Source organism: Arvicola amphibius, chromosome 10 (genome assembly GCF_903992535.2).
Source record: "Arvicola amphibius chromosome 10, mArvAmp1.2, whole genome shotgun sequence".
NCBI classification, from domain to species: Eukaryota; Metazoa; Chordata; class Mammalia; order Rodentia; family Cricetidae; genus Arvicola; species Arvicola amphibius.
Window position 1 is genome coordinate 80400581 of NC_052056.1, and position 13985 is coordinate 80414565.

The following is a 13985-nucleotide window of genomic DNA, read 5'->3' on the forward strand; positions in this document are numbered from 1 at the left end:
AGTCTAAAGTATAGTGGCCTGCTGGTTGATGTTTCCTTATGGCTTGATGGCTTTCCCAAGATTTAGCAGTGTTACCAAAGACTCCTTTGTGGGCTTATAATTCACCTAACAGGTCTGGGGAAAGAGAGTCACACACTGTAAGATGTTGCATAACACTGTGCAGGTACACAGCCTGATTACCTGAGAGGAGCAATGGACAGGCATTTGTTTTCCAGCTCCCTCACTCCACTGCAGCCTGAGCTCGGGCTGCTGCATGTGGTGATGACTCAGACATACTTGGCTTCGCTACATGCTTTCTGTATCCCGCTGCATACTGTGCAGGAACCAGAGCAAATGGAGGTTGGGAAATGAAATTGTGTAATATATAAAATGACCGCAAAGTGAAAGGCTAACTGTATATATCTTTATTCACAACTTTTTTTAGTCTGGAAAAAAAAGAACAATGAACAGAAACTGCCAGGTCATTGCATAAGAAGGGACTGCATGACTGTTGTCTGCAGACATGGACAGAAGAGTCCTAGGGGCTCCCGAGAGCCCCACACCCACCCCAATGTTGAGGAAAGCCCTTTTAGGAACCGGCAGAGGACATGTCAGGGCTGCAGTGGTGTCTCAGAACCCTGATAGGTTCATTCCTGTGCCGCTGGCTCTGTACCCAAGTGGCACAATAGATTTGTAGTGCACCCTGATATTGGGAAGAGCAAAGACACCATCTCTAAAAAAGCCAGGGCCAATGTCTGCTCCATTCTCCCTTGGCCTTCAAGGAGCCAGGGCCCAGCACCCAGTGCAGCTATCGCTGAGCTGTGGATTCATCCACTCACATCCTCTCCACTGTCACTTGCTATTGCTAAGCTGTCCAAGGGGTGGCCGGCGTGTTCTTGCTGCTCAGAAGAAACTGCTCCAAAGAACATGCAGGAAAACTGGAAGGAAAAACAAAAGCTTACAGTTTATCTGAAGACAAAGCCTGCTCACTGACGGCTCCAGGCCAGCCTTTGAGAATGAGGTCAGGTGTTGCCACTGTCTTTGATGGTGATGGATCATGGACGCATTATCAACTGAACTCATCTAGACTGAGAGCCTCTTCTGACATCATTATCCCAGGACAGGACCTTTAGGGATGGTGGTCCACTGTGATCTTCCCTGGAGCTACAAAACTGTCCACTAGGACTGGGAAAGGCAAGGAGTCTCTGCAGGCAAAGGAGGAGACTAGCTCTCCCCTCCTGACTCCATACCTACCCTGCCCCCACCCAGGCCCTGCTGCTCTGTTGAAAGAGCCTTAGTGTTGCTGATGCTTAGATGGCTTATCCTCTTCTCTGTCACAGACCTGTTTGTACTTAAGGACTCTCCTCATGCTCATTCCCACCCTATCTTAAGCTTTGGACCTCAGTACCTCCCAGAAATGAGCCCCATGCTTGAAGCAGCCACCGTAGCAGAAAACATAAGACAGGCTGGAGAGGAGGTGCCTTCTGCAGGGGTGACAGCAGCTTCTGACCCCTCATTCTAGTTAGCCCCAGCTTAGCTGTGGTGAGCAGAACAGTAGCCCTACCATGGACTAAACCCTAGAACCCCAGCACACAGGTAGGTAGCGATGAAATCAGGCTGCACAGCTGGTATTAGCAGCCAGGTGAGCTAAAATCTTGACTGCCTGGCTTGGGCGATGGAAGGAGATGACGAGCCTAAGAATGGACGAAGGTGCCAGACTCTGGCCATGGCAGAAAGCTCCTGAAAGGAGAAGGCTAAGTGACACCCTGATGCTTAGCCCTGTGAGAACCATTTCACACCATGGCCTTTGGAACTAGAGTGCATCTGTGTTCCTGCAGTGAAATCTGGTCACCTGTTAAAAAGCAGCAATTGCTTTGAACTCAACTGGAAGCAATCTCTATTGATTGACTAAGGTCAAGGTTCTAAGACTAGAGGTGACCCAAGAAGCCTCTCTGTTGTGTGTTTGGCCCATGCAGTAGCTCTCGGTAATGTTCACTGTACCCTCCGAGGCTGCAAAATTCAGGCTTATCTTGGTGTTTGAGCATTGCCTGACATTGCTTCAGGCTTGAGCTGAGTGCTGTCTGCCACCTGTCCTTGTTCTTGATGTCTACCTGGACTTAAAATCTTTGGCTGGTTTCCAGGGAGTAGTGCTGAACACTTTTAATCCCAGCACTCAGGAGGCAGAGGCAGGTGGACCTCGAGTTCAATGCCAACCTGGTCTACAGAGTAATTTCTGGGACAGTAAAGAGCTACAGAGACCCTGTCTAAAAAAACCACAAAAAACCAGAAACTATAGCTAGCTAACCATCCTCCCTACATCAGGCAAGAACCATGCACACACAGAGGAGAGAAGGCCGACTGGGCTCTGGTAGAACAGTCTGCTCATGTGCCGGAGACCTGGGTGAGACTCCTGGATCTGGGTCACAAGTATGGGTGTGAGGCTCAGAGGCATGAGCAGAAACAGTATAGGGACTAGAGAGATGGCTAAGCAGTTAGAAAGGTTTGCTTCTTAGGACCTGAGTTCAGTTCCCAGAACCCATGCTGGACAGTCTCACAAACTCCCTGTAACTCTAGCTACTGGGTAGCCAACATCTTGTGTCCTCCATGGACACTACACACACATAAAGAAAGCAGTACTTGACCACATCTGGGATAGGGAGGAAACAGGATGCCTGCCTCTGGCTACAACTCAGGAGCACAGGGCAATCAGGCCATTTCTGTCTGATGTGATTATGCTGGGGGAACATAACAAGAGCAAGAAGACAACTCAGGGGCTGGAGAGATGGCTCAGAGGTTAAGAGCACTGGCTGCTCTTCCAGAGGTCTTGAGTTCAATTCCCAGCAATCACATGGTGGCTCACAACCACCATGATCTGTAATAAGATCTGGTGCCCTCTTCTGGCTTGTACATGTTAGCAGAACATTGTATGCATAATAAATAAGTCTTTAAAAATATTTTTTAAAAAAGACAACTCAGCAAAGTAGACAAAGTCAACATACAAACAGCTGTGCACACAAATGTTTGCAGTCAGTGCACATTAATAGAAAAAACATTGCTGGGCAGTGGTGGCACACGCTTTTAATCCCAGCACTCGGGAGACAGAGGCAGGTGGGTCTCTGTGAGTTTGAGGCCCAGCCTCGTATACAGAGTTCTAGGACAGGCTCCAAGGCTACAGAGAAACCCTGCCTTGAAAAACCAAAAATAAGAAAAAGAAAAATAATCCCAGCAACAGTCATGTAACCCAAGCTGGCTTCAGAGCAGTATGTGCACCACCACACCTGGCCCATACAGTGCTGGGGATCAAACACAGAACCCAGGGCATCCTAAGCAAGCACTCTATCAACTAAGCTATTACCTACTCCCCCCTTTTTACCCTCTATTTAGAGACAGAATCCCTGGAACTCATGATCTTCCTGCCTCACCCTCACAAGTGTGGAATTCCAAGCATGTGCTCCATTTCCAGCCAGGAAAACACTTAACAGTAGATACTCAGAACCCTGTGAGAAGCTGGACGTGCTACCCACTGTCCTAGCTCAGAAGGCTGAGGCATGAGGGTTGGGAGTTTTCGTCTGAGCTACACAGTGAGACCTTGTCTTCACTACACCACCTTCCACGGAAACAAACTGGGTGTGGTAGTGCATTCCAGCCCTTGGGAAATAGAGACAAGAGGTCCATCAACTACAAAGGAAATTTGAAACAAATCTGGGCAACATGAGACCCTGTCTCAAGAAAAATTAAAAATAGCTTTAAAGTGTGAATTCTAAAATGATCTCAAAGACACAAGTGAGCTTAAAGAGAAAAACATCACTTGGGCCAGGCAGTGGTGGTGCACACCTTTAATCCCAGCACTTGAGAGGCAGAGGCAGATGGATCTCTGAGTTTGAGGCCAGCCTGGTCTACAGACAGAGTTCCAGGATAGACTCCAAAGCTACAGAGAAACCCTGTTTTGAAAAAACAACCATCGCTTGGTTACAGTGGATAAGTGAACAGCATAACAGCGCTTTGCCTAAGAGAAGTATAAAATAGCTCAGATACCAGCAGGTGTTTTTTATGGAGATGTGTGAGTTGTTACTAAAATTTAAATTACAAGTAAATGTTCAAAAGTACAATAAGGTAAGCCTGCAAAAAGCCATTAGGCCACCAAACTAGAAGCCACTGAGGAAGTGGCAGTGAGTATGAGACAAGAGTCAGCCACAGCAAGTCCAGACACTGACACAAATAGGCCAAGTTTCTAACATGGCAAGGAGACACCAGAACCCTGGGCAAAGGCAGGCTATAATTGTAAAAGTTTAAAGGGGTAGCTGCAGAGCCATTCTGGAAAGACAGAGCGATAATTTACAGCGTGCATGAAGAAAGACTCCAGATGGCTCATTGAGTAAACATGAGAGGAAAGGAGTGGATTTCTTAACCTGTGTAGGAGAAGCTTTCCAACTGACTCAAAATTATTTGAAATTTAAAAAAAAGTTTTTTTAACTATGTAAAGGAAAAATGCTTTGCATGGCAAAAATAACAAAAACCAAAATAAGATGTGTAGGTGGGTACACCAAACACTACAGATAGTGACTTAATAAGCCTGTGTATCCAGTGGGCACACAGAGGGGACAGGGCTGTAGACTGCAGCTGGTAAGAGCACTTCTGTTCTTTTAAAGACCCAAGTTTGGTACCCAGAAGCTATTAAGCTTAATTCACAATCAGAGAAGTGCACATTGAAACCATGTGGAGAGAGAGGGAGGAGACATGGCTTAGCAGTTATGGGCACTTGCAACCTGATTTCTGCTCCTATAACCTAAGCTGGGTGGCTCACAACTGTCTGTAACTCCGATTCTTGGGTACCACACACATGTGGCAGACACACATACACATAAAAACAAAAGGTTTTTAGTCTCTGAACTAAGGAGCAAGTGTATTTGTGAGTTTGAGGATAGCCTTGTCTATATATTAAGTTCCAAGAAGCCAGAAATATGTAGAGAGACCCTGCTTCATAAATAAATAAATAAACAAACAAACAAATAAATAAACTGGAGCTAGAGAGAGGAATCTGTAGTTAAGAACACCAGCTACTCTTGTAGAGAATCCAGATTGAGTTCCCAGCACCTACATATGGCTCACAACCATCAGTAACTCCAGTCCCAAGAGACTCAGCTCCACCTCTCTGGGCGCCAGGCACACATGCAACACACACACACAGGCAAACACTCATACATAAAACCTTTTAAAAGTAAAACAATGCCCATCAAATCCCTGAAAAATTCTTCAAAGACCTCTAAAGAACGGTATTCAATTTCATATGGAAAAGCAAAAATGAGGAGAGCCAAAACAATCCTATACAATAAAAGAACTTCTGGAGGCATCATAATCCCTGACTTCAAACTCTACTACAGAGTTACAGTTTTATGGTATTGGCATAAAAACAGACAGGAGGACCAATGGAACCAAATCGAAGACCCAAATATTAATCCACACACCTACAATCACCTGAATTTTGATAAAGAAGCAAAAAATATCAAATGGAAAAAAAAAACAAAGCATATTTAACAAGTGGTGCTGGCATAACTGAATATCAACATGTAGAAGAATGAAAATAGACCTGTATCTATCACCATGCACAAAACTCAAGTCCAAATGGATCAAAAACCTCAACATAAAGCCAGCCACACTGATCCTATTATAGAAGAGAAAGTGGGAAGTACACATGAATGCATTTGTACAGGGAACTACTTCCTAAATATAACCCCAGCAGCACAGACACTGAGAGAAACAATTAATAAATGGGACCTCCTGAAACTGAAAAGCTTCTGTAAAGCAAAGGACATGTTCAACAAGACAAAATGACAGCCTACAGAATGGGAAAAGATCTTCACTAACCCCACATCAGACAGAGGTCTAATCTCCAAAATATACAAAGAACTCAAGAAATTGGTCACCAAAAGATCACATAATCCAATAAAAAAAATGGAGTATAGACCTAAACAGAAAACTCTCAACAGAGGAATCTAAAATGGCTAAAAGACACTTAAGGAAATCTTCAACATCCTTAGTCATCAGAGAAATGCAAATCAAAACAACTCTGAGATTCCATCTTACACCTGTAAGAATGGCCAAGATCAAAAACACTGATGACAACTTATGCTGGAGAAGTTGTGGGGAAAAGGGAACACTTCTGCATTGCTGGTGGGAATGCAAGCTGGTACAACCCCTTTGGATGTCAGTGTGGTGATTTCTCAGAAAATCAGGAAACAACCTTCCTCAAGACCCAATAATACCACTTTTAGGTATATATCCAAAAGGGTGGCTCAATCGTGCCACAAGGACATGTGCTCAACCATGTTCATAGCAGCTTTGTTTGTCATAGTCAGAACCTGGAAACAAACTAAATGCCCCTCGACCGGAGAATGGATAAGGAAAATGTACATTTATACAATGGAGTACTACACAGCAGAAATAAATGACATCTTGAATTTTGCAGGAAAATGGATGGAGCTAGAAAACATTATTTTGAGTGAGGTAACTCAGACACAGAAAGACAGTTATCACATGTACTCACTCATAGGTGGTTTTTAAACATAAAGCAAAGAAAGCCAGCCTTCAAACCACAATCCCAGAGAATTTAGACAACAATGAAGACACTAAGAGAGATGTACATGGATCTAATCTACATGGGAAGTAGAAAGTGGAAAAGACAAGATCTCCTGTGTAAATTGGAGCATGGGGACCTTGAGGGAGGGTTGAGGGGGAGGGGAGAGGCAGAGAAGGGAGCAGAGAAAAATGTAGAGCTCAATAAATATCAAAAAAACCCAGTTTTTTTTTTTTTTTTTTTTTTTTTTTTTGGTTTTTCGAGACAGGGTTTCCCTGTAGTTTCTAGAGCCTGTCTTGGAACTAGCTCTTGTAGACCAGGCTGGCCTCGAACTCAGAGATTCGCCTGTCTCTGCCTCCCGAGTGCTGGGATTAAAGGCGTGCGCCACCACCGCCCGGTCAAAAAAACCCAAAGTTTTTGAACTATAAATTTGGCAATAATTTTTCCCCAAGTTTGGCATCACGAGATGTTTGCAGAGTTGAGAAAACACTCACTCCCCTTCACTGCTAGGGCAAGCAGACCTCAAACACTATCTGCACATGGTTGGGTGGTGGTGTTTCACTTCTTTAATCCCAGCGCTTGGGAGGCAGAGGCGGGCAGATATCTGAGTTCGAGGACAGCCTAGAAACCCTGTCTTGGAAAACATACTTGGGTCAGTTATCATACTTAGAAAGAATTTACCTAGGTCCCACTTTTTTATTTTTTATGTGGGGGCTGGGGAGCAGATTTCAAGACAGGGTTTCTCTGTGTAGCCCTACCTGTCCTGGACTCGCTTGGTAGACCACGCTGACCTTGAACTCAGAGATCTGCCTGCCTCTGCCACCCAAGTGCTGGGATAAAAGGTGTGTGCCACCAGCACCTCATTACCACCTGGCAAGGTCGAATTTGTGACAGGAAATGCATGGGTGACCCAGTTTGTCCTTAAAGCTTTTTAATTTATTTGTTTATTTGCTTTTCTATTTGATGTTTTGAGACAGTTCCTCTGTGTAACAACTCTGGCTATCCTGGAACTTGCTCTATAGACCAGGCTGGCTTCAAAGACAAGGTCTTGAAAATCACCCTTGTTGGCCCGGAACTCACTTTGTAGCCCAGACTGGCCTTGAACTCAGAGATCTTACAGATTCCTTTGCACATAACAGAGCTTCTGCACACTCACCAATACTCTTTACTATGATGACTGTGTCACTGATGCACTAAATGGAAGAAGCCATATTCTGTGCAGATTGTGAGTGAGTCAGCAGATAGACAATTCCCCTATAGAAACACTGTAGTGCAAACCACTCAGAACTATTCAGTTATTTGTATAAGAAACTGAAAATCCTCCTGCTCCTGCCTCCTTGTGCTTGTGACAGCTTTTGTAATTACAGAATCCTGGGGGACTATACATGTCCATGTAGAATGGTCAAGCTAACCCACAGGGAAGATGTCCCAGCTGCTGTGCAGAAAGCAGTGTTTTCCAGTTGTGTTAAGTGCAGGAAGCAGCTGGAAGCAGTATTTGTGTATGAAAATATGTGCAGCTGCTCATTTGTTCAAGAAAGAAAACAAAGTGCTGGGTGCACAAGCATGAGAACCTGAATATGGATCCCAGCACCAACGTCAAAATCTGGGTAATATCACCTGTCCAGGGCTGGGGGTGAGCACAGGCCACATGGTCAGCCAGCCCAGCTGAAGGGATGAACTACAGGTTCACTGAGATACCTGATTCAAAACATAAAGAAGGATTGCAGCAAAATGGCTCAGTGGGCAAAGCCTGGATCACAGGCCACACTGTGAAGATGCCGCTTAGGCTTGCACACACACAAATGTAACCTCTCTCTCTCTCTCTCTCTCTCTCTCTCTCTCTCTCTCTCTCTCTCTCTCTCTCTCTGTGTGTGTGTGTGTGTGTGTGTGTGTGTGTGTGTGTGTGTGTGCTCATGCATACAAGCGCCTACGGACGCTAGAAGGTGTAGAATTCCCTGGAGCTGGAGTTACAGGCAATTGTGAGCTACCCAACTTGGGTGCTTAGAAACTCTTTGCAAGATCATCAAGCATATTTAATCACTTAACCATCTCTCCAGCCCCCACGAGTATATTTTTAATTTAAAAAAGTCACCCAGCATCGACTTTGGGCCTCCATGTGCCTCCATGTGTAGTTTCATACACAGGTGTGCACACAACACAACAGACACAATACTATACATACACAATACCATTTTTTAAATTGGTAAGTCCAGCACTATACAGTTAGTAAGGGCATTTGCTGTCAAGCTAATGACTGTGATTTGAGCCCAGGGACCCACAGAGTAGTAGGAGAGAACTGACCAGAAAGTTATTCTCAGACCACCACTCATGTGCTGTGGCATGTGTGTGTGGCACACATTCACGTATACACAAATTTCCATTGGAAATAAGATGATCAAAGACCTTAATGTAAATGGAGACAAATTAGAAGATAACACAGACAAAGCAGTTACAAGAACAGCCAAGGGTTTTGTGGAAAGGACGCCAATAGCTCAGGTAAGAATACTAAGAACTGGGGCTGGAGAGATGGCTCAGTGGCTAAGAGTATTGCCTGATTTTCCAAAGGTCCTGAGTTCAATTCCCAGCAACCACATGATGGCTCACAACCATCTGTAATGAGGTCTGGTGCCATCTTCTGGCGCGTGGGCATACACACAGACAGAATATTGTATACATAATAAACAAACAAACAAACAAACAAATAAATATACTAATAACTGACTGCTGGCATTGCATGAAGTTAAGAAGCTCCTGCACAGCAGAAGGAACAATGAGTGAACACCCTGCAGACTGGGTAAAATCTTTGCTAGCTACCCATCTGACAATATCAGTATCTACAATGTATAAAGAACTCAAAAAGAGGGAGGGAGGGAGAGAAGAGGAGATGTGAAATCAAACAAGGGACTGGCAAGATGGTTCAGCAGGTAAAGGCAATTGACTGCCAAGCCTGATGAACCAGGTTCAGTCCCCAGAACCCACATGGTAGAAGGAGAGAACTGACTCCTGCGAGCTGTCCTCTGACCGCTACATGTACATGCATACATGTGTGCACAACACACACATACACATATGTGAAAACAGAGCATTGTTGCTTTCACAGAGAACACAGATTCAGTTCCCAGAACCTGTTCCTCCTGCTCCACGTGATCTGATGCTCTCTTCTGGCCTCCATGGATGCTGACACATTGGTGCACATACGTACATGGAGGCACACACATACACAGAAATCTAAAACACAAAGCTCACAAATAAATGCCAAATAGGAATTATTATACACTGCTGGTAGAAATGTAAAGTTATCCTCGCCTCATGGAAATCAGTATAGATATTCCTCAGAAATACGAATATAGTATGCTGAGCATGGTGGCACAGCTGTGACTAGTACAGGAGGATCAGGACTTCAAGGCTATCCTTGAGTACACAGTTCAAGCCCAGTGAGATCTTGTCTTGTAGTGATATTCTGGGTTTTCTTGTTTGTTTGTTTGTTTGTTTGTTTGTATGTTTGTTGTTGTGGGGTTGGGGGGGTGTTTTGTGTTGTTTTTATTGTTGTTGTTTTTTTGAGACAGGGTTTCACTGTAGCTTTGGAGCCTGTCCTAGAACTAGCTGTTGTATACCAGGCTGGCCTCGAACTCACAGAGATCTACCTGCCTCTGCCTCCTGAGTGCTGGGATTAAAAGCATGCGCCACCACCCAGCTCTGTTTTGTGTTTTAACAAATAAAGCTTGTCTGAAGATCAGAGCGCAGAGCTAAACCACTAGAGGACAGTGGCTCACACCTTTAATCCCAGGAGACAGAGGCAGAGGGATTTCTGTTAGTTCAAGGCCACCCTGGGTTACACAAGATTGAATCTGTTTAAAAGAGAAACAGAGCTCACATAAAGGTGATCCCAGCATTTGGGATTCCACACCTTTAATCTAGCACTAGGGAGGTAGAGACAGGAGTGGTACGGCTGGGCAGAGGGAGGAATATAAGATGGGAGGAGAGAGGAGCTCAGGGCAGTCTGTGGATGCAGTCTGAGGAGGTAGTCTGAGACTTTTGGTCTGAGCATTGTTTGGTAGAGGTAAGAACGCTCTAGTGGCTTGCTACACTGCTTCTCTGATCTCTCAGCTTTCACCCCCTAATATATGGCTCCGGGTTTTTATTATTAAGATCAATTAGAATTCGTGCTACACTGTCTGAACACCAAAAAGAGCCAGATGAGGTGGCATATGCCTGTAATCCTAGCACTTTCAAGGGAGAAACAAAACTATCACAAGTTTAAGGCCATCCTTGGCTATATAAGTAGCTCAAGGCCAGCATGGGTTACTTGAGATTCTCTCCAAAACAAAAGCCCTAGAAATTCTGTCACATATGATGCCCCAGCCATATGACTTCTGGGTACTTGTGAGTGTATAACCATAGGAGCTTTAACATGTCCCAAGAGACACCTGCACATCCATTTTATTGCACTATTTTGTAATAACCACCTGATATAATCAGCCTGACTGCATCATCAGATAAGTAGATAAAGAAACTGTGGTCTATCTATGCAATGGATTTTTAATATATATATATATATATATATATATATATATATGTATGTATGTATGTATGTATGTATGTATGTATATAGTGTTCTGGGCACCAGATCTCATAGATGGGTGTGAGCCACCATGTGGTTGCTGGGAATTGAACTCAGGACCTCCAGAACAGCAGTCAGTTCTCTTAACCTCTGAGCCATCTCTCCAGCCCTATGCAATGGATTTTATTCAGCCATAAAGAAGAATGGAATGACATAATCTGCTGGACAATAGATGCAAATGGAGGTCATCATAGCAAGTAAAAAAGCTGGACTCAGAAACATAAGTATTGCATGTTTTCACTTGTGGATCATACATGAACAAATACATTATACCATATATACAATCATATATGACACAGATGTAAAAGCAAAAGGGAGGCTAGATGAAGGGAGACTAGCAGAAGGGCGAGAGGGGAGGGTGGAGGTCTTCATGAAACAGGTGTCCTGACTAGGGCGACATCAGACGGATGCTGAGAACTGGGCTGACAGCTGCCTCAGCACTGCTCCCTACCTTCCTGAGGTGTGACGGGCCTGGCTCCTCCTCCATGTCGCTGACCACACTTTCAGGCACTTGGGAGATGCTGTCCTGGTTGCTGCTGGCTCTCTTGGTCTCTGTTGCAGAGCTGCTGTCCAGAGGCTCCTTGGGAAACAACCTTTTGGGGGCTGCTCGAGAGATGCTCTCTGGGGTCTGGCTAGCTCGGCTTTTACCCACCTGGGCATTTGACTGTGTGGGGTCTGACCTGGAGTATTAAGAGGGATTAGATGGAGTTGTTTAATGGGAAATACATTTTTATGTAACTAAGAGAGCATGTTAGATGAGAACTGTGAATTAAGTAACGGAAATACTTGTTGGAAATTAAGATTAATGTGTACAGTCATTTAGAAATGCCCTGTACAGGCTGGGAGGTGATGGCATATGCCTTTAAATCCCAGCACTTGGGAAACAGAGACAGGCAGGTCACTGTGAGTTCAAGGCCAGCCTGGTATACAAAGCAAGTTCCAGGACAGTCAGGGCTACACAGAGAAACCCTGTCTCAAAAAACCAGTAAATAAATAAAAAGATAATTGTGAGACAGTCGTGTTAACACACACCTTTAATCCCAACACTGGGGAGGCACAGGCAGGTAGATCTTTGAGAGTTCAAGGCCAACTAGTCAACACAGTGAGTTCCAGGACAGCAGCACTATGTAGAGACTCTGTCTCAAAAGACAATTTTGGTCTTTTTCGTTCACTTGTTCCAACATAAAGGGTAAAGCCCTCACTATGCAAGTGTGAGGCCCTGCGTTTGGATCCTCAGAATCTATTTAAAGCTGGACTCAGTAGTATGCATCTGTAATCCCAATGTCTTATGTCAGGGACGTCCCAGATGTGTGGTGGCACCTGTGCCACCCCCCAGACATTCCATCAGAGAAAAAGCCTGCAGCCTCACCTTCTGTGTGCCTGGGAAAGACACAGTGACTGTGGTGAAGACACTCTGCTTGGCTGATCCGCTAACGTGGCCAGGATAAAGTTCGCCTCCAAGAGCATGTCGTCAATACTCAAAACCACCGGTCTAGAAGGACAGTCGGCACAAAGCATGCTCATTTCTGATGCTGTCAGGCATACATCAGCAAGTACCACCAGCTTAGGGAGAGAGACAGCAGGTGCTGCTTCCATATCTTCACAGGTCAGCTTCCTAAGGAAGCCCTCAGCACCCCCAGGGAGATGATCTGATTCTGCTTTACTTCTGAACTACACTAAAGGCTTACACACAGAATCCATGTGCTTGAGCCATGCATAATTTCCTACTTAGACAATTTTGTCAGGAGCCAGTCAAATGTTTAATGTTGTAGAACAATTATCTTTCTCAGTCAAAGTACTAAATTTCTTAACTTTTGCTTTCTTGAGACAAGGTCCCATAGCACTTGCTGGCCTCAGACTCACTGTGTGACCAAAGCTGACCTTGAACTCCTGATCCCACTGCCTCCACCTCCTACATGCCAGGACTGCAGACGTACACTACCACATCTAGCTGCATTACCAATTTCAAAGCACCGAGTTATAGCATCTTTCAAACTCTTAGTTTGACAAATGTTGCTAGTAAAGTTCAAAGAGTACTGGGGTGTAACATCAGCTTCACCATGCTCCAAAGGCTTTTGTTATGGGAACAAAAGGGAAGACACAGGGTTCTTGGGGACCTACTTCCCAGGAAAGTCAAAGTAGATGGATATAGGAGCATGCATCACTTCTGAAAAGGCGAGGATCCCCTGCAGGGAGAGGAGAAGAAAGAGGAATCACTCCTTTAGAAGCACCAATGAAAACCTGAGTTTGACTTCAGCGAAGTGTCTTCTTACCTTTAGTTCTCTAAAGCAAAATGTTACTTCAGTATCGAGTCCAACTTGAAAGAAGTCAAACTCTTCAGGGCCAAAAGACATCTCACTATACACAGAACTGCTTAAATCTGTTTGATGTAGGGAAATAAAGGTTAAAACTGAACTAGAGGCATGTGTTAACGTTTGGCACAAACATGTAACCCTGAGTTAAACATAGTCAAGGTGTTTTTGTTTTTCCTTAAAGGTGGGGTTTAAAGCACCCTGCCCCATGAATCTCCGTAGCCTGTGACTGGTCTAATCCACAGGGGAAGGCAGAGGAAGCCACGCCTATAGCAGACCAGTCCCAGGGGCCTGCCCTGTGTGTTGTCTTTGGGTATTTGGATGCTTCCAGCCCGAATTGTCTAACCACAGCTGCATGAGGCCCTGAGTGGTAACTGCCCAGCTGAGTCCCATTAGCCTGCAGAGTCCTGAGGGGTAAGAAAGGGCTGTCCCAGCTACTGTATTTTGGGATGACTTTCTGTCACCAATAAATAACCAGAACACCATAAAAACAAACTTT

The 13985-nt window shown here is 44.7% G+C and overlaps 1 protein-coding gene across 1 annotated transcript in view; it reads right to left on the bottom strand.

Moving 5' to 3' along the window:
• Positions 1-726: 726 nt before the first annotated feature.
• The window catches only part of Rad9b (RAD9 checkpoint clamp component B), a 32647-nt gene continuing 19388 nt past the window's right edge, over positions 727-13985 (bottom strand). Inside the window, exons 7-11 of the mRNA XM_038345945.2 lie at positions 13448-13554; positions 13296-13360; positions 12544-12666; positions 11626-11854; positions 727-917 (exon numbers count right to left, since the gene is read on the bottom strand). Of these exons, the coding sequence (XP_038201873.2) occupies positions 807-917; positions 11626-11854; positions 12544-12666; positions 13296-13360; positions 13448-13554 (635 nt within the window). The 3' untranslated portion in view covers positions 727-806. The remainder of the gene's footprint in view (positions 918-11625; positions 11855-12543; positions 12667-13295; positions 13361-13447; positions 13555-13985) is intronic.